This window comes from Mustela erminea, chromosome 4 (genome assembly GCF_009829155.1).
Source record: "Mustela erminea isolate mMusErm1 chromosome 4, mMusErm1.Pri, whole genome shotgun sequence".
Taxonomy (NCBI): Eukaryota; Metazoa; Chordata; class Mammalia; order Carnivora; family Mustelidae; genus Mustela; species Mustela erminea.
In genome coordinates this window covers 33,852,812-33,874,621 of record NC_045617.1, presented here as the reverse complement: position 1 = coordinate 33,874,621, position 21,810 = coordinate 33,852,812, and the positions used below count along the sequence as shown (strand labels likewise).

At 36.7% G+C, this 21,810-nt stretch overlaps 1 protein-coding gene across 2 annotated transcripts in view; it reads right to left on the bottom strand.

Annotated features, from left to right (window-relative positions):
• MMS22L (MMS22 like, DNA repair protein) overlaps nucleotides 1–21,810 on the bottom strand; it is a 129,320-nt gene that overhangs the window by 28,003 nt on the left and 79,507 nt on the right. For both annotated transcript variants that reach the window (XR_004284838.1, XM_032338996.1), the window contains exons 15-18: nucleotides 12,878–13,071; nucleotides 8,052–8,202; nucleotides 7,264–7,415; nucleotides 6,294–6,436 (exon numbers count right to left, since the gene is read on the bottom strand). Coding sequence is in view for 1 of the 2 variants with exons in the window: in XM_032338996.1 (XP_032194887.1) it covers nucleotides 6,294–6,436; nucleotides 7,264–7,415; nucleotides 8,052–8,202; nucleotides 12,878–13,071 (640 nt within the window). In the remaining variant the exon portion in view is untranslated. The remainder of the gene's footprint in view (nucleotides 1–6,293; nucleotides 6,437–7,263; nucleotides 7,416–8,051; nucleotides 8,203–12,877; nucleotides 13,072–21,810) is intronic.

Genomic DNA, 21,810 nt, shown 5'->3' with positions numbered 1-21,810 from the left:
GAGCAAGGGAAATGAAAGAATCAGTTGAGGAAACGTGAGAATGAGCAAGAGGTGAGCAGTCACAAAAAGATCCAAAAGAAGACTGGCTAGAGATGGGTCAGGAGGTTTGAGAAGAGTAGCAAAGTTTTCAAACCATTACTGGGGACTGACTAACAGTGGATTTCAAAAACCTAAATTGGACCTAATACCATCAATATACACAGTTATGTGATCTTTGCTCCTGCAACTTTCAGCAGATAAGACAAAGAAGAGAAAGTAAGTTGCTGCATCCATCCAAGGTTGAAGGTTTGTAGGCAGAACCAAAAAACCAAGATGGAACACTATAAAGATCATGGTAAGAGTATAGCTGTAGTGAGGCCCCCCAGGGGGGCTAATTAGGGTGGATGGGGAAGATGTGAGACCGTAAGAGGGTGCTGCACTTGGGGAAAAGGAAGTGGAAGGTCATGTGAGGTCACTTGGAGAGCTGGAGGCACAGGTGGTGATGGTCAAAGAGCTCTCAGATAATCCAAATGATGCCACAGCATCCCTTAGGTTTAGTAATGGGAGTGGGTTGATGAAGCAGAGCAGGTGTGAAGATCACTAGAAGACTTGTGGAGAAGCTCTGAAATGAGGGATTATGGTAAGTTATTCAAGGTGATATTAAAGTTTGCCATGTTGATTTAATAAAATGTAGAATGGAGGAAAAGATAAGGAATCTATGACCTGGAGTGACTGACTGTGAGGTGGATGATGAAAACAGCAAAAAAAAGAGATAGACTTGATGATTCTTTTTCTCGATTTAGCTTTCTGCCCTTGGTTCTCTACATTTCTTTTCCTAGACCAGAAGTTCTCAAACTTCTCAGTTCCCTTTTATCCACTTAAAAGTTGAGGATCTTTAAAAAAAAAAAAGTTGAGGTTCTAGGGCGCCTGGGTGGCTCAGTGGGTTAAGCCGCTGCCTTCGGCTCAGGTCATGATCTCAGGGTCCTGGGATCGAGTCCCGCATCGGGCTCTCCACTCAACGGGGAGCCTGCTTCCTCCTCTCTCTCTCTCTCTGCCTGCCTCTCTGCCTACTTGTGATTTCTCTCTGTCAAATAAATAAACAAAACCTTTAAAAAAAAAAAAAGTTGAGGTTCTTAAGATGTATTATTATTTGGGTTATACCTATTGATATTTACCACAGAAAATAAAAAGAGAACATTTAAATTACTAGTTCATTTAAAAACAATAAGCATTATTTGTTAACAGAGTAAAAACTTTCTAGGGAAAACAGCTTTATTTTCCAAAACAAAAAAAATTAGTAATGATTTTTACATTTTTGCAAATCTCTTTAATGTTTGGCTGAATAGAAGACAGCTAGATTCTTATATTTGTTTCTGCATAAACTCTTTTGCAATATGTTGCAGATGAAAAGAATTCAATCTCACACATATATGTAACTAGAAGAGAAAGAAGTATTTTAGTAGATTTTTTCAGATAATTCCTCTCTGATATCCCTTTCAGGGAATTTCTCTCTGATATTACACCAAAACTTGACAAGTGGTATTTCTTAAAGGCTAATTGTATTATGGAATTCAAAACCATGTTAACAAATATTTTATACTCTGCTACATTAAAAGCCACTGATCTATTTTGCTTTTTCAGTAAAGGTTTAATACCCATGCATGCTTCTAAAAGCCCTTTTGGTCATCTGGAAAATTCTGGCTCACTAAGTTATACATTTTCCCAATGTGGGTACATTTCATTATTTATTAAAAAAATTATATTTGTTAATATTATCAGCAATGTCATCAGAAAGGTCTTTAAGTATCATGAAGCTTTCAAGCTCATAATAGCAAATACAAGTTTTCCAAGATTCTAATTTTCTTAAAAGCTCAAATTATGTCATTAGCAACAAATACTGTCAGTTGTTTTTTTTTGAAGTGATACTCATTTCATACATTTCTGAGAAAATGTCTGCCAAATACCTGTCTGAATAACCATACTCTTAGTTGTTCTCTCAAGATGAAAGCAGTCATCATCAAGATTCTTTTGCACAGCAAAGGAAACAGTCAACAAAACCAAAAGACAACTGACAGAATGGGAGAAGATATTCGCAAATGACGTATAAGATAAAGGGTTAGTATTCCAAATCTATAAAGAACTTACAAAACTGAATACCCAAAGAACAAATAATCCAATCAAGAAATGGGCAGAAGACATGAACAGACATTTCTGCAAAGAAGACATACAGATGGCCAACAGACACATGAAAAAGTGCTCAACATCACTTGGCTTCAGGGAAATACAAATCAAAACCACTGGTCAGAATGGCTAAAATTAAGTCAGGAAATGACAAATGTTGGCAAGGATGCAGAGAATGGGGAACCCTCCCATACTGTTGGTGGGAATGCAAGCTAGTGCAGTCACTCTGGAGAACAGTATGGAGGTTCCTCAAAAAGTTGAAAATAGAGCTACCGTATGACCCAGCAATCACACTACTGGGTATTTACCCTAAAGATACAAATGTAGTGATCCGAAGGGGCACATGCACCCAAATGTTTATAGCAGCAATGTCAACAACAGCCAAACTATGAAAAGAACCTAGATGTCCATCAACCGATAAATGGATAAAGAAGATGTGGTATATGTATGTACACACACACACACACACACACACACAAATGGAATACTATGCAGCCATCAAAAAACCTGAAATCTTGCCATTTGCAATGATGCGTATGGAACTAGAGGGTATTACGTGGAGCAAAATAAGTCAATCAAAGTCGATCAAACAATTATATGATCTTTCTGATATGAGAAATTTGAGAGGCAGGGTGGGGGTCGTAGTGGGTAGGGAAGGAAAAAATGAAATAAAATGGGATCAGGAGGGAGACAAACCATAAGAGTCTATTAATCTTACGAAACAAACTGAGGGTTGTTGGAGGGTCGGGGGGGTGGTAGGGATAGGGTGGCTGGGTGATGGACATTGGGAAGGGTATGTGCTACAGTGAGTGCTGTGAAATGTGTAAGTCCAATGATTCACAGATGTGTACCCCTGGGGCTAATAATACTTTATATGTTAGTGGAAAAAAAAAAAAAAAAAGATAAAGTAGTCAGGTCAGCCTGTAACTCACATTACCACACAAGTGCTGTTTATTTGTAGACGGCCACCTCACTTTATATGCAGCAGACATGCTTTAAATACACTTCCCATTGTCATTCACAGGACATTAAGGGACATGTACTCAAGGGTCAAAATTCAGTAAAATTAATAATAATTTTACCGCTTCATTAAGGATAATTCTTAAATTAAACTGGATTCTTTTTTTTTTTTTCCTGTGACTGCATGGCAGCAAAAATGATAACGACCACCAGTATAATTTTGGGCCATGGTATTGATTTGTGATAAAGTTTCTGCACTATTTGTGCAAATGTCAATGCACTTTTGAGCTTGTAAAATTCCTGGAAAGGTATCAGTAACCCCCAGGGGTCTATGAAACACTTTTGAGAACCACTGATCTAGATCACAGTATTTCTCTTGTGTTTTTAGCCTTTATTTCCTTAGGCTATAAGACATGTATTTCTCAGACTATCTCAGGATCATACTATCATTTCTGTGCAGGAAAGAGTTAACATAGTAGGCCCTAGGCTTGCTATCTTTAAAAAGTCCTACTTGTAAGTCTGGCCCTTGGCGGGAGATTGGGGCCTTAGGTTTTTTTCACCTTTTCCTGATAAGAAGGCTCACTGAGCCTAAACTGTTTGTGGAAACAATGTAGTTTATGCTAAATATCTGCCTTCATTCTGGGAGTATGGAGTTTTCTAAGTGCTCGGCAAAAGGGACCTACGTGACCAGTCCCCATTAAAAAACGTAGGCGCTGAGTCCCTAATGAGTTTTTCCAGCAGACAGCATTGCAGATGTATTGTCACAGTTCCTCTCTGGAAGAATTAAGCATGTTCAGTGTAGCTCCTGGGAGACGACCTTTGGAAGCCATACCTGGTGTTGCTAGACTTCACCCCTGTACCTTTTCTCTTTGCTGACGGTACTCTGGATTCTTCCACTGTAGTAAGTCATAGTTGTGAGTACAACTATATGCTGAGTTCTTAGTCTTCCCGGCAAATCATTCAGCACTTGGGAATGATCTTAGTGACCTCTCACACAATCTCAAACCAAACCAGTTTAAAATGGAACTCCTCACCTACTTCTCCCTCACCTTAAATCATGATGCTCCTATTTCTTCTTAAGATATCATCATTCTTCTGGTTAAACACGGTATTTTTTCCATACCCCTTCAAAAATCCCATAATTCAGTTTTCACTTCTAAAACTAACTAGATTCTGGCCAACAATTCTCCCATACTTTTAATCTACTCTACTATTACTAATTTTCTTAAAAACTCATTTGATCTAATCAGACCTACTTAAAAATTTATAAAGCCTTCATACTGTTCACAGGAGAAAATCCAAACTTCTTAGACCAAGATGCTCTGAATTATTAATCTACTTAATGATCTAACAACTAATTGGTACTTAGCATAGACTGTCTTATTATTTTAACCTTTGTGTTTATCTTGTATTCTTTTTTTTTTCTTTTTAAAGATTTTATTTATTTATTTGACAGAGATCACAAGTAGGCAGAAAGAGAGAGAGGAGGAAGCAGGCTCCCTGCAGAGCAGAGACCCCGATGTGGGGCTCGATCCCAGGACCCCGGGACCATGACCTAAGCCGAAGGCAGAGGCTTTACCCCACTGAGTCACCCAGGCGCCCCTATCTTGTATCCTCAGACAAGTAAAAAGTTCTCGAAGATCAAGGACTATTTCTGGTTTTTCAAATCCCTAAGAAATCCTGGCATAATACTATCTAGCATTTAGCTAACAACTATTATTTACTGAGTGATGAAAGAACAATTAATTCAGACTGGCTTAAAGTAGTAGTCTCTGAAAACTAGTAGTGAAATAAATGACTTCTACCTCCCTTTCTGGTCCAGTATGGTTCCTAGCATAAGTGTCTTAAGTACAGGTTAAGATTAAATCAACTACTACACAAAAAGCTCAAAAGAAATGTCTGTTTTAGGGATGCCTGGGTGGCTCAGTTGGTTAAGCGGTTGCCTTCGACTCAGGTCATGATCTCAGCAATCTGGGATCGAGTCCCACATCGGGCTCCTTGCTTGGCGGGAAGCCTGCTTCTCCCTCTGCCTCCGCTGCCACTCTGCCTGTGCATGCGCGTGCTCTCTCTAAAAAATCTTTGAAAAAAAAAAAAAAAGAAATGTCTGTTTTATAGTTATATAAACTATTACTAAATATTTTTAGGATTTATATGATATCACTAATCATCATACAATTATACTTTTAACTTAACGGAAACCAATGGAAGAATTCACAGTTATGGAAAGAACTTATAGGTTGTATTTATTTTCATTGATGTTAATATAAAACACTTTGAGGGAAAACAAACCAACTTTTAGTGTGAATGGCTTACAAAGACACTAAACACATTAGCAACTTCAACAAGGCTGTAAAGCAAAAAATACCACATAACAGAAATTCCTGCAAAATTAATAATTAAAAGTCAAATGTTGAAAGGGACTATTCATTATGGAGACAAAACTAAACAAATGAATTGGATTTTAAAGACCCGACCATAACAATGTGAAGCAGTTGGTGCTTATGCTAACTATAATAAAATTTTACTGTAAAACTTACTGTTTGCTATAGGGTGGTAAACATTAAGTCGAACTATTATGGGACCACGTACAAGGCAATCTAGTTCCCAAGTATCTGAAGAATATACCATCCCAGTTTTAGCAATTTTTAGCAGTAAGATATCCCCACAATTGACAGAAGCCTTAGTGAATGGTATTATGTAGCATTCTTTTTCTTTTTCTTTTTTTATTAAAGGTCTTATTTATTTTCTAGAGAAAGCAAGCATGAGCATGGCGGGTGGGCAGAGGGAGAAGGACAGAAAGAATCTTAAGCAGACTCCATGCAGAGTGCAAAGCTTGAAGTGGGCTCTATCTCATGACCCTAGAGATCATGACCTGAGCAGAACTCACAAGCTGGCCACTTAATAGACTGATCCACCCAGGTGCCCCTATTATGTAGCATTCTTCAGTCCCTATTTTTCATTAAATGTAATTCTTCGGCTGTCCTCTAGAGTGAATTGTACTCAACTACAGAGTCACAGTTTTATTCCTCCAGAATTTGATAATAGCAGGCAAACAATAATATGCCTCAATTTAAAATCATTCATTTTATAGAAAAACTTCATAAACACTTCAAGTTTTTATGAAAAAATAATTATAGCTGATTTGGACAATTATACTAATAAATGAAAACTACCTCAAAAAATAGAACAAGTGCTTTTGTAGGGTCTTCTAGACTGGATAAATATTCAATTTGAGCTGCTGAGAAAATATTCTTTACTTCTGAGAGTTTAAATAGCAACCTTGTCAGTTCAGCCAACTGTTCCAAGTACTTTTTTTCTGTTAATATAAAAACAACATAACATTTATGTTTACCATATATATTTATATTACACACATATATAGATGAGAGTAGGGAATGCAGTATTCACTTATAACATCTTTTTTTAAAAAACATTCAAACTTCCACATAATTAAAAACTTTCAATTAAGTCTCTAAGGAAACATTTTATTTAAAATCAAACAAACATATACTTGTGAATGTCCTAAACCCCCAAAGTTATTCATGTAAAGCTAAATGATGCACTAAGATATCGAAGTAAATTTGGAGCATTTTTTTCAGTCATGCCTCTGTGTGATTTATAAACGGCCATAAAGAATGCTTTATGAAAAAGCATGTCCTATAGACAACCAAAACTGTATGGATATTTTAATAAATAAAGTACAAGTATCACTCTGTGACTAATAACAGTAAAGCAGAAGAGAGGTAAAATATCTAAGATAAAACGGGAGAGAATTATTCATAATTGGATACTTTTCTTTTTAAGGTGTTAACAGTATGATATCTGGTTATTTACTTTATAGTTCTACTTTTTTTGTGTGATCAATTTCTTCAAGGTAAAAAATAGCTTGTCACTGGAGAGCAAGTTTTTGTTCCTGGCTTCCAAGGAAACAAGTTCTTTTATCTTTATGGGAGAGAAATTTGTCATATATGGTAACAGAAAAATATCAAGAAAAAGAAACAGGTGACAAAAGGAAATAAGTTACTATTTATACATATTAGAAACATATTTTATATAATATTACAAACATACATCTTTTTCTATTAAAAAAAAAATCTTAAACATACTTAGATACCTAGAAAGCAAAATGCCTCAGATACTTACCAAAAGCCTGTCCAGGATTTGTATCAATGAACAAATCATCAGGAACATAGGGGTTGTTTATGTACATTTGCAAAATGCAACGAATCCATGATTTTATAGTTAAGGCTTGGAAAGATACACAGCCTATATGAGAAAGTGCTTCACATAACATGCTGTAAAAATAAATTCATGGGATATTAAAAACCAAAACGAAAACCTGACAATATGTTCCCTGAGCACAGAGATTAAGGAAGGAAAACTTTCTAACATACCCCACTTCTTAGCCTCCCTTATTTTACACACACATTAATGCAGATAGGCACTGTTGAAAATAAACACTACAAATACACCTTAAAAGAAGTTTTACAGAAATATTCTTGTTTTCATCTGCAATCTTCTATTTTTATTTTCCTCTTTCCACTGATGGCACATGTGTAGGATTATGCCAGGAGAAAGAGGGAAGAGAGAATAAGGTTAAAATGGGAAAATCGAGGAAGGGGCTAATAACTAGTGAGGTAAAGTGATAATGAAGCGGAAAGTAGAAAAAAAAGTGGCTCTTAATAAAAAGAGCAGAAGTCATGACCATTTACATAAGAAAAAAGTTAAGGCCAACATATATTTGTATGTGGGTCTTCTAACCAATCCCATTCCCATTCCTTTCTTTCCTGCTGATATATCCAAAAGTAAAAAACCACCCAAGTGAGAATATCTAATAAGATCAGTTTTATTTTTGAAGAGTCTTACTTTCCTAGTGTACTGATCAGTCCTGAGTTTCTATTAACACGCGTATCTGAAATCAAGTCACTTACCTATTTTGTAGGCAATGACTTAAATATCTTGCTACAACTTGGGGCCAGATGATATCATCCCAACCAAAAAGTTGCATCACTGATATAACTGGCTGAGGCTGAAGATCTGATGGAGCTGTGCTGGGCATGTCCATTGCAAGCAAAGTAAAATCTAGATTTAAAATGGAAGAAATTTATGGTGAAGAATTTTTAAAAACTATTGCCCTTCCCCAAATTATATCAACAGTGATAAAAATAATTCAGCACACAATAATAAAATGTCACATTTAGAGATGCAGAACTAACAAAAAGCAAAATTGGAACTAAATTCATGTTGCAAAAAGAAATTTCTGTAGCGATCATCTAGAACTCCAGGAACGGGTCTAGAATAATTCATTTTAGCATTACATGATCAAATCTATACTGGCTTCTTCAATTTCCAAATTCTATACTCGCTATTTCTGTTCATGTGCCTCTCTCATTCAAAAAACCATTAAAAAAATATATATGTATCTAACAACCACTTTTCTTCATTCAAGCTAATGTACTTGCCACTTGCCTCAGAGAAGACTGCAGTCTTACTTTAGCCATTAGATAGTCATCTATTAAACAACAATCTCCTATAATCAGTGGCCCTCCACTTCCTTCAGAACCCATTTAGCCTAGGAACCAGAATTCTTTAGTTAACCATGTTAAACAAATATACTTTATTTTGTGATTTCCTGGGAATTCCTCAACTTGATTTGTAAATATATTTATTTATGTTTGTCAATAAATTGCTTATGAAGCATTGGCTCCTATGTAGCTCTCTCAGATGGTGGCTGTGTATTCTCCCACCCCTCTCCTACATTTGAGCTATAGATAGGAGAGTTTGTTCCTTGATCCCATGGCTGCTTCTAGAACATTCTTCTTGTCTTCCTCCTCAAAATCGCCAGCTTTGATTCTCATGTCATCAGGTATCAGCAACTAACTCTCCTTGTTGATGCTGCCTAGTTTACCTCCTCTCATTTCTTTAAGACTATAGCTCACTAACAACATCCTCTCTAGGAGCACTCCTGTCAAAATCCCTGATGGCTTTTCTTCTAATATCCTGGCCTCTCAGTTCCTTGAACTCCCCTTCTCAGTAAATCTATCTCCCATTCTATTTGAGCCATTCCCTCCCATGCTGATACTGAGAGACTTTGCCATGACCACTAAGTACATTCTCTCCATTAATCTCCACTTCCAGGACCCCATTTTCTGGCTCTAGCTCCTCAACTCCCAATAACTATCTGATTCCACCAGGACCTATACAATTTATTGGTCTTAAAACTTTTTCCCTGACCCTCACTACCTTCATGCCTCATCTTTCCCTTTTTAGGCACCTTGAATACACAGTCCACTGTTATACCTGTTTGTGTATACTGTCAATTCCCTTCCTTTTTACCTGATTTGTTGTACTTGTCTGGAAAAAAGTGCCTGTTGCATTCCAACTCTTGGTCTTCTCTTCACACCCACCTACGCCAGTGCCACCTACACCAGTATAAATGGCTGGCAAGCAACCCTGCTGACTGATCTCCCTTTACATTTATGACTCCAAGCTTTAAGTTGGACCCTCGTGCTGGCCAGAATTCCTGCTACATTACTCCAGTCCATGTAGACTTTTATTCCCTACATGTCTACTGCATACCTTCTTTCCTCTCTCCATCATCAGCCAGCACCTCCTCCCCATCCTCACTTCCAGCTGATGGCCTTCCTTCCTACTTTACAGAGAAATGAGAAACATCAGCAGAGAACTACCACAAGCTCCTGCCACATCTACCCAGGTGCCTCCACCTGGGCCAGATCCTCTGACTTCTCTTTTGCTACTACAGATGATCTGAGGCCAAATCCTCTAAGGGATCCATTTCTCTTGGGGATTAAAGCACAAGAGATTCTCTTGCATCATCAAGTTTTCCCTCACTCCAGCACATTCCTGTCAGGTCTATAAATATGCTGAAACTTCTCCTGTGTTATTAAAAAAATAAAATCTCTTTGACCCCATACCTCCTCCTAGCTAATATTCCCCTTTTTCCACTTCTCTTAAATAGTGATAAAAAGATTTATCTACATTTGCAGTCTGCAATTTATTTTCTCACATTTTCTCTTGAATCATCTTCAGTCAGACCTTTGCTTCTAGCACTATATACCCAAACTCCTTTTCAATGTTAGCACTGACCTCCTTTCTTGCTTAATCCAATGACCAATCTCAGGCCTCATCTTACTTGATCCATTAACAGCATCTGAGCAATTGATGACTTCCCCTTCCTTGAAATGTTCTGTCAGTTGATTTCCAGGGCACCACACTTGGTTTTCCTCTTGCTTTCCTGGCATTGCTTTGCAATCTCCTCTCTTGGTTCATCATTTTTAATCCTACAAATCTGAACACAGGACTATCCTGGAGCCCAGTCCTTAAACTTCTCTTTTCACCAACTTACTCTATCAGCGATCTCATCCACTTCATAGTTTTACTACTTATACATAGTTTCTCAATTTAATGTCTTCCCTGAACCCTACACTCATTTTGTAAGTGCCTGCACAACATCTTTTCTTAGATTCTAGTGGATATCTAAAAGAAAAAAAAAAAGTCCAATATCAAAGTCCTAGTCGTCCCTGCCACAATTTTCCTCATCTCGGCATATAGGGGATTCTCTATTCATTCTACTTATCATATCCTACCCGCTTTAACATTCTGTCACCTCTGTCTTCCAAAATACTTTATCTTCAGATTGGAAATCTGACCACTTCCCACCACCTGTCCTATCGTGTTAGCCCAAGCTGCTCAGTTCTAAGTTGTCGCAGTCGCTCCCTAACTGGCCTCCCTACTATCTGTTCTCAGTCTCACATCCAGAAGGATGCTCCTCACTCCTTTGCTCAAAACTCTTCCAACAGATTCTAATCTCAAGTAAAAGCAAAAGTGTTTACAACTGCACATGAGGCAGAACACAAGCTAGCTCTCCATTACTTTTTGATCATATCTCTTGACTATTCTCTCTTTCTTATGCCGCATGACCTTTCATGGCTTCCCTGTGGCCCGGCAAGCACACCAGACATGCTCTTGCCTCTGGACTTGTGCGGAGCCTTGGTCTCTTGCTTCCTTCAGGTTTTTGCTTAAATGGTACTTACTCGGGCCTTCCTGACTATTGAAAATTACCACCTGACTCTGGCATTCTCTATCCCTATCCTCTTTGATATATTTTCATTTTCCACCATAGTACTTATCACCAGGTATCACATATCTTGCTTACTTACTTATCGTTCTCTCCCCCATACTACAGGCTCCACAGGAACATGTAACTTATATGTGAGAAAAGGAATAGCAGTCTTTTTCCCCACTGGTATAGCCACATTGGCAATAAAAGTGGGTGTTCGAGGACTTTTTTTTTTTTTTAATGCAGAAAATTTTTCTCTCCTAACCTATTCAAGTCTTTATTTCAAAACAAACCCCAAACCCACACATATTTTACTTTATATGTATATATCATTTACTTTTAGAACCTAGGACAGCTGTGACGAAACATGTGTGGTATCATTTTTGTTCACTGACTGCGAGTCAGGATGATGAACAGAAGAAAGAGAAGTCATGTTGGCTTCTAATGACCGCTTTGGTTAAACTGATTAAATATCAATATTTATTTTCATAGACATTATAGTAGTTGGAAAACTGTTGTCCTGTCACTGTTCTTCAATCTGTCATTGCAATGTTTTAATTATGGAAATGTTAGTAGAATTCAAGATCTTTACAATTTATATCATTCAGTCTTTTATGTAGTGTTTTTAGCTCAGTTTTCCATCATTCACACCAGGGTAAAATATAAACCGTGGTTTAGATCTTAGGTTTTAAAAAGGAAGCATTACATTCAAATGTATTACACACTTAGGAAAAAAAAAAAAGATTTTATTTATTTATTTGAGAGAGAGAGAGTGAGAGAGTACAAGCAGGTGGAGAGGGAGAAGCAAGTCCCCCTACTGAGCAGGGAGCTTGACATGGGGCTGGATCCCAGCACGCTGAGATCATGTCCTGAACTGAAGGCAGATGCTTAACCGACTGAGCCACCCAGGCACCCTTAAATTGCAACTACATACATGTAGTTATCATACTGATTTCTGGCTATTCAAGTACTTCTGCACATATTTTGGGTAAATATCCCTTTGAGAAACATTATGGTCTTTTCTTAGAAAACTGTATATATGCTCATATATTCAAATTCTTGCCTATGATGTCATGTGATTCAGATTCCCTTAAAGCCTAAGGACACGACCTTAGACTAAGAGTCAGATTCATGAAATATTATTAGCTAAAACAGAATCTAGTAAAAGTCAAACAAAGTTCTATATATTTGCTGTTCCCATGATCTCATCTGCTTGGTGCGGAAGTGGAATTCACACTGTTTTCTTCTGCTCCTCACATAAGTAACTTCATCTGATACCCGGATATCTTTACACACAATGTGAAAATAAAGTACTTGAACTAGAAGAAACCTAAAGCTACTTTACTTTCCAAATACTGCATGTATAAGAAAGTTTTATATACAATATTATATATATATATACACACATATATATAATATATTATATATATAATATTTTTAAGGTTGAAAGTTGTATTTTGTTTTTAGCAAACAAAAACTTAAATTTCTACCTTTACTAAGCGGAAAATAATCGACAAGCCAAAGGGATTTAATTTAACATTTGTAATTCTTTTCCTCTTCCTGGTTTTCCGAGTATTTATTAGACTGTAATAAAAGAGTTTGTCACCAAGCAAACAGAAGAAAAAACTGACAGAGTCTGCAAAATGAGAAGCTAATTAGCAAATTAACAATGCTGACCTGCAGCTGCATCGGCGAGTTCTGAGAGAGGCACTATCTGTGACATCCTCTGACTCTTCAAAAATGAAAAGAAATGTCTCCACAGAGCACGGGCAGCCGCAGCAAGGTGGCGCTCTTTAGCCGATAATGAAGACTGCACAAGGAGGTCCACGTTCTCCTTTTGAAGTTCCTGACACAATTGTTGATGCATACTCCTAGAAAGAAACAAAAATATAGCTAACACCCAACAAATGCTTATAAAAATCTTCCTTAAATACATTTTGGGCTTTTAACATTTATATCATATGAAAACTTGAGGGACCGTTTTATATAATTAAAACCTTTATGCCAAGACATTATGCATTTCTGCTTATTTGATGGATGAATGATGGCATATTAAGCGCCATAAAGTTAATGTTAATTACTAATGTCAACCATTAATTATATGCTTTTTAATATGTCAGATCCAAATGAGAAACAGGCAGCTTCAGAATGAAGGTCTGCATTTTGCAACTCACTATGACAAGTGATTTTACTTACAATGTAGACATGAAAACAATTTTTTAAACCTTTTCTTTTTTCCCCAAGAGCTTTAAGGACATAGTTGTACCAAGCAGAAAGTAAGTACATCTAGCTTGCTTATGTGTGGCATTTTAAATTGAAATATTTTCTTATATAAAACTCTGCCAGATACAATCTTGGTACTTTGGTCTAAAAAGATCCATAATCATTTTCAAAGAGCAGACAATAAAAAGTTATTGTTCTCTATAAAATAGTAAAACATGAATTCAATACTGCCTAAAAATTTGATTCAAGGTTTACTTACCTATTTGCTTAATTCAAATGAAAATTTAGACAGTTCTTGCAAATCAAACTATAATGAGCTATCACCTCACCCCTGTGAGAATGGCTAAAATCAACAACACAAGAAACCACAAGTGTTGGTGAGGTCGTGGAGGGAAGAAAACCCTCATTCACTGAGGATGGGAATGCAAGCTGGTGCAGCCAATGTGGAAAACAGTATGGAGGTTCTTCAAAAAATTAAAAATAGAACTACCTTATGATCCAGCAATTGCACTACTGGATATTTACCCAAAAAATACAAGAACATTAATTCAAAGGAATACAGGCATCCCTACGTTTATAGCAGCATTATTTACAACAGCCAAGATATGAAAGCTGCCTAAGTGTCCACTGATTGATGAATGGATAAAGAAGATACAGTATGGATTTAATACATAAACACAAACACACACACACACAATGGAATATTATTGGCCATATGCAATATACAATGGAACATTATTTGGCCATAAAAAAGAATGAAATCTTGTCATTTGCAATGACATGGACAGAGCTAGAGTATAATGCTAAGCAAAGTAAGTCAGGGAAAGACATAACATCATACGATTTCATTTATATGGGGAATTTAACAAACAAAAAAGGAAAAAAATAGACAAATCAAGAAACAGATTCTTAACCATAGAGAATTGAAGGAGGGAGATGGTTAAACAGGTAATAGGGTTAAAGGAGTACACTTGTAATGGGCACAGCATGATGCATGGAAGTGCTGAATCACTATACTGTATACCTGAAACTGATATAACCCCGTATGTTAACTAACTATAATTAAAATAAAAACTTAAAGAAAATTTAGACATTTCTAGACCTTAACAGAAATATAAGGGGGGGGCACTAAGCAATTTTTGTAGTGATCTGGATAAAAGGCGTTTTTGCAATATGCCCAGACATTAATAATTTGATTACTTAAAACTAAATGTACAACAATACATACATACAATAATATTATTCCTATTTTTATTAATGTCACATCAATTGTGAGAAGATACAAATGTATGGACGGACACCATCCTGAGATAGATTTGCTTTTCTCAGTTAAAGACAAAGCAGTGAAAACTGACAGAGTTGAAGCAGAAGACGTCCTCTGATAGTAGTACTCCATTAAGAAAATACTTAGTTAAAAAAAAAATTACATTAATTCTAACATTTCTGATGTTTTAAATTAGTTTAGCTAAGGGAAGTGGTTACTCAAATTACTTCTAACAAAAATACAGAACTTAGTACATGCACCTAAAAAGCAATTCCACTGAAAGATCAAACTGGATCTAAGACCATATTTTAGTACTTTTCACAAACCTACACATAAGTTAAAATTTTAAGTAATATAACATGAGAATACTGTGCCCTTTGACACTGGAATTCTTGGATGATCAAGAGGCACTACTTAATACTCCTTGAGTTATTGGGGGGAAAAAATTATATATATGCCTGGGGAAAGAATATCAGAGCAAGCAGTTCTCATAAAAGCTAACCAAATATCTGCTATATCCTCTCTTGTAAAAACCTGCCTGAGATGTTTTCAACTTGAACTAGTGGCTAGAGAACCATTTCAGGTCCTTTAGCTTCGACTAAGTTGAATACTGGATCACTAAAGTCCATTTGGCACCTAACTTAACGGCCTGCATCAACATAGAAAGTTCATGACCACACGTCAACACACTGGAGTCCAAGTAAAATAATACCACCTTTGGCACAACCTACTTGATGCCCTTCTAACGTATACTGGTTTCAAAGAATAATAAATACCTTACTGTACTTGGGGAGGATGAATTGTGCTATTTCTACATAAATAAGCCATTTCTTCACAGACTAAAACCTATTCCCTAGGGAGGGATATCATTTCTGATTATCTCCTTTGTGCCAGAATTCTTTAATTAAAAATCAGAACAATTCTATGAGATAGGTATCAGTAATCCTCTTTATAGATGTTGAAGCTGATAGTGAGAAAGTTAAATATATCCAAAGGTCACATGGTTAGGAAGGGCTGGCCTCATAATCTGAACTTAAAACTGACTCTGAAGCCCATTCTTTCCTCTTACACACTAAGACACACACACTTACTCACCAATACCCACATACTTTAAACACTGACCAATTTTCTTCTCCACCTACTGGGGCTGAAGAAATTTCAATAAGCCAAAGAAAAGGAGCTTTAAAAGCTACATGTAGCCTTGCCTTGTGAAGAGGTAGGGGCAACACCAGAATTCGGTACTGGGAAAAAACGATAAGAGATATCAAGTAAAATGTATTCAAGGCAGTACTGAAAAAGGCGAAAAAATCTGAATCACTTTCGACCTCTTCAGACCGAAACTTTGACACGCCAGGGTGTCTAACTAGGAGTTACTACAGGGATCTGAGTCAGAGGTCTGCAAAAAACAAACCACTAGGTTAAAAAGTTAAATTTAGAGATTACTTCCTCCAAGGTAAGAGAAAACACAGCAAAAAGAACTTCCAATTAAGTGTAAGACATTGACCCCAAAACAGACTTGTTTTGGAAATGTGCATCCACTTTGCATTTTGGTTCCAAAGAAGCTTTATATCCTGGGAATATGCAAAACACTTTCTGCTTGATGGTTTGAATGTTTAAGCAATATCTGTTTGAATAAGAATGATAATCTGCTATTTTACAACAAAACAAAGTTGTTTCAGACCTCATAATAATTTATGTAAACTTGAACAAATCAGAGAGGGACAGATGCAAGAAATGTCCGGGATATACTGTAGGAGGAATGCGAGGAGAGAATGCAATTTCTGCACTATAGCCAAAAGAGTTAGTACTACCCCTTGCAGTCACAAGTGATTTTTTTTTTAATTACATTTTCTGGATGAGGAAACTAACTACACAAAGACCATGGAAAAATAAGTGTATTATATTACATGTGACTGCACATCTGCTTAAGGTATATTTACAGAAATACAAATACTGAAAGCAGCTCTGTCCCTATAGGTCACAACATAAATAAAACACAAAAAGTATATGAAATATATAAAGACTACGACACAGTTCTAGATGTCATGGCTATTTTATAAAATATTTTCTATCTTCTTCAACAAACTGCAGAAAAATCTGAAAGTAAATTTATTGCACAGAAAGTAAAATGTAATTTTGGGTCAAAACCAAAAAGAAGTATCACAATAGTTACAGAATCTCCCAACACTTGGCAAATTGCTTTGTGTAAAGACAAACTTAACATGGGTTAAAATCATCTTGGAAATATACACATGTGGAACTAGGCATGCATAACCATCTCACTTAGATTCTAAAAGATGCAATATAGTATAGTAGAAAATAAAATTTGCTGCACGTCGGTTATTCAAATTGTAGCTCTCAGAGAAACAAGAGCAACACCGAGCACTCATTGGTATTTACCATGTGCCAAACACCATGTTACGTGTTTTAGAAGCATTATTTCTTATCCTATGAATTAGGTACAGTTACAATTACAATCTTATAAATGGGGAAACTAAGGCAAAAGAAGTAACATGTTGGGTAACACAGCTGGTTATTAGCAGTTACTCAGAGCAGTGTTGACCTTGAAAAAAGCAAGTAATCTCCCATTTTTTATTTTCATAAGAGTCAAGAAGAGCAACAATCATTTACTATATATCCATGGCTAGGTTTATCGTGAAGACTGCACAAAATAACATCCCTGAAAATGTTTAGAAACCTATCACTGCACCATGTAAATACCCTAAGTTTATACACCTGGTTACTATGTCCTCTTAGGCTTTTGTTTGAGCTCTGGTATCCTGCCCTCTTTGCTTATCCTGCTTAACTCATTATGTTTAAGAACTTCCCTGATTCCTGCATCTGACTATTCTTTTGCCCATTTCCCAGGATCTGCTTTCCTGTTTTTATCTTCCCACTACTTCTTGCTGTGATTACATTCACTTATCCATCACAGTCCCCACATCCCCACCCCTCCCTATGGTCCTCCCCATGGTCCTCCCCATGGTCCTGCAAATATACTGAGGCACTATCATCTGAGAGGCACTGAGGCTTGCCCCTGCCAGCCTAGTCTCTGCAGCACATTCCTTCCTACCAGTGTAGGCAGGCTCCTGGGAACAATTCCTGGACTACTCTCCCTAGGTTTTACTTCTGATCTTCCTTTGCTCTGGTCTCTCCTCTAACTGGTAATCACAGAACAAGGTATGACATCCTGTATATCACTTTACTAGTGGTCATTATTGCATATGTAGTGTTTCTAATATTGTGCCTCAAAATTTAGAGAAAGTCTGTCTAGTGATGGACCTTGTGACAATAGAAAAAGCATAATATAATAAATGCAACTGATAAAAGCTAACAGCAAGGGATTAACAATGATTAATAGCAGAATTCCTTTTTTAGTTCTACTCCAAACCTGGCAATTTTCTTTAACCAATATTTGTGAAAAATAAGATGGTAAGCTCTCAGTTAAAAAGTTGTTTCTAAACCACTACAGATAATTATTTCAAGTATCTGATTTAACTAATAGAAAACTGGATGGGAATTAGATTACTCTATGACCATTTTTAGTTTTGGCTAAACTCACTAAAAAACCTTAGGTATCTTCCATCCTCTAGTCATTCCTGCTCGTCTCTAAAAAAATAGAGCTATAATCTCCTTTACTACCTAGAAAGAATATAACATAATTGAAGTAATAACATTACCAGAAAAAAAAACTCTAGGTTTTTAAAGGTGGAAGTTATCCTAAAAATCATCCAATCCAATCCTGTCTTCAAAAGATAAGGGGGGGTGGGGAGAAATACACACACACACACACACACACACACACACACACACACACACAGCTTTCTGCTACAAAGAGACTTCTGCCAAAGCCTCACTATGAGAGAATGGTAGCTGGAGTCCTAAACCCCAATTCTGTGCATGCCCCAATCATCAGGGAGGGGCGATGAGTCAGAAGCGGGGCTGGCAGGCAGCAGCCTGGGTACACCTTGCAATGCTTCCCCGTAATAGCTCAATGCATATGTGTACGTGGAGGAATGGTGAATTGATAGTGATGACTAAGAGAATATGAGAGATCAAGGCTGTTCTGACTACTGAGGGACTATGACAAATAGCACAGCACTGGCAAAGATGCATCCACACTCATAGAATGCATTCTTAAGAATAAAAGGGTTTCTCAGGCTAAGGAAATTGTCCAAATGAACACCTGTCCAAGAGAGAGAAGACCAGCTTGTGACCCCAGAAAACTTCTGAGACTTCATTTTTCATACGTTAAATGGAAATAAAGGCCTATTATCCTCCATGGAACTGTTAAACTATCAAATAGTACCACCCAGGTAAGACAATCTGCAGACTGTAAGGCAAGTTGATATGTATTTTAGTCACATTTCTACTGCTTCTAACTCCTAATAACCATGTTCAAGATGCAGTACAGCATCATCTAGGGAGACATGGGCTTTAGAGACAGACATATCACAGTATAAATCCTACTCTGTCAACTACTAGTTATGTGGCCATTTCCTCATCTGTTCCAAGAATTCTTAAGATACTTCCCATAAATGGAACAATTATTGTTGGCCAGAGAACTGACGACTGTTTATTGAGAATATATATGCCAGGCTTATTCTGTTTGTGGCCTTTACTAATTTACTCCTATAGATAATATTATTATCCCCATTTTATAGACAAAAAATCTAAGTACAGAGAGGATAAATAATTTAACTGAGTCCTATTGTCAGTAAGCAGCGGAGCTAGGATTTGAACACAGGCAGTTAACCTAACATCAATGCAACTATGTTATAATTACCTCAAATACCATTTACTACCCATATAAACAGTGCATGTTTTAAATGTTACACTAAGGGGCGCCTGGGTGGCTCAGTGGGTTAAGCCGCTGCCTTCGGCTCAGGTCATGATCTCAGGGTCCTGGGATCGAGTCCCGCATCAGGTTCTCTGCTCAGCAGGTAGCCTGCTTCCTCCTCTCTCTCTGCCTGCTTCTCTGCCTACCTGTGATCTCTGTCTGTCAAATAAATAAATAAAATCTTAAAAAAAAAAAAAGAATAAATGTTACACTAATACATTCACTCATTCATATGCTAAGTTCCTAATAAAGGTAGTTGCAAACGAGTATAACACCCAATGCCAGGTGGCAAACCAGTTGCACATACATTAAAGGGCTTAACACTTCTGGGGAGCAGAGGTCATTCTATAAGGATCCTCAAAATCTATGAACATGTGGTAATTTTAAAAAGTTCCTCTGACCCATAATTAATTAATTTGCAACTGGGAAAGAGAAAAACCAGAATCCAGTCTTGAGTCTGGTAAACCAAGCATGCTCATTAGCAAAGCTGCCTTATGGTTTTACAGAATAATACTGGTAAGATACTTAAAATAAGTTGCTTGCCACTATCTGCAAAATATGGTATAGCATGAAAATATGTAAAACGTGGTTATATTTAGAAATTTCTCTTTTAATTTTACTAGTCACATTTATAGATGATTATGGGTCTCAAGTCAGTTAAGTTTTCCAAGTGTTATTTCACTTCATTTTATTGCATACCAATAAAAAGGATCTGCCCTGGTAGTTCTCAATCTTGATTATCATCCAAATTATCTGCAGGGCTTTCTAAAACTACTAATGTCCTAGTCTTACTAAAGATCTCCCCACATCTTCAGGTTTGGGACCTAAACATATTACTTGTTTTACAATTCTGACTCAGTAGGTCTAGGAAGGGACCAGAGAGTTTACATTTCTATTCGGTAGATGCTGCCAGCCCTGATCCACACGGAAAGCTCTCACCTTCCTCACTTTCCTTGTCTATAAAATGGGGACAATAATAGTACCTACAGAACTAAATTAGTTAAAAATCAAATACTTAGAATAGGATTGATAGATATATTCTCAATAAACAGTCTTTGATTTTTTGGTCAACAATAAAAGTCACTTTATTTATTGTAATAATTCCTATTTAATTCTTCTAACACACAAAGATATGGCCATGCAACTAGTAGCCCAGGGACCACACTGAGTAGGCAAGACCATATAAAAGAGAAGTGTTACTAGAGAAGGGTTAAAAACATTCCTCTACTCTGTAGGCAGAAGTGTAAAACAAACTGTTAGTTTTATACCAACTCAGAGAAGAAAGATCATTGAGGGCACCAGGAGAAAATGGGCATGGAAAGGATTCTCCAAGAACAGGTAAGAACTGAGTAAGTGAAAGCAATAAAGTAAAAGCACAAAGGTATACAAAATCGATTCATTTATTCTCTAATTCCACACATATTTTATATGCTCTAGACCGTATGTATAAAAGGTTGTTAAAAAGTTTCTGCCTTTCTGCCTTTCATTCTATTTTAATGAGAGAGATATAATGAAAGGAACATTATGTGTTAACATTTTAGGTTATGGTAAGATTTATGGATAAAAGTAATCAAGGCATGAAGATAATGAATGATGAGAACTAATATTTTGACTAGGATGATAACGAAACATCTACTGAGAAGGTGACATGTGAACAAAAACCTAGTGCTCGCTTTGGCAGCACATACACTAAAACTGGAATGAATGAAAACCTAAATAAGGGAAGGACTTATGGAGGTGGGAGAGAGCATTCTAGGGAGAAGAAACAGCAAATGCAAAGGTGCTAAGGTTGGCAGTTTCATAGGCTCAAGGAAAAACAATTAGGAAGCTAGTTGGCTGTAGTACAATCACCGATAGAAGAAAGAACAGATGAATGCAAAGAGGTAGCTGGGCTCCAAATTGCGTAGGGCTTTGTAAACCATGGTAAGGCATTTGGATAAAATCAGGGTAGGTGACAAGACACAAAAGCAGAAGAGTAACATAATGTACATCTTAAAAAGGAAAAAATAAAAGAAAAAGGTGTTTGGGGGAGGAAAGAAAAAGCAGCCACTGTGACTACAATGGATAATTTTTATAGCAACATTAGAAGGCAACACACTTAAGAATGGAAAAGATGGGCACATTTGTTCATTCACAGGCTTTTCTCATTCACTTCACAAAAAGTTACTTAGCACCACCACTGCATCAGATGCCAGAAACACAAAAACAATAAAGGCAGATTCTGTTGTTTAAAAAAAAAAAAAAAAAATTCAAATAAAAAATAATTTAAAAAAAAATCAAGAT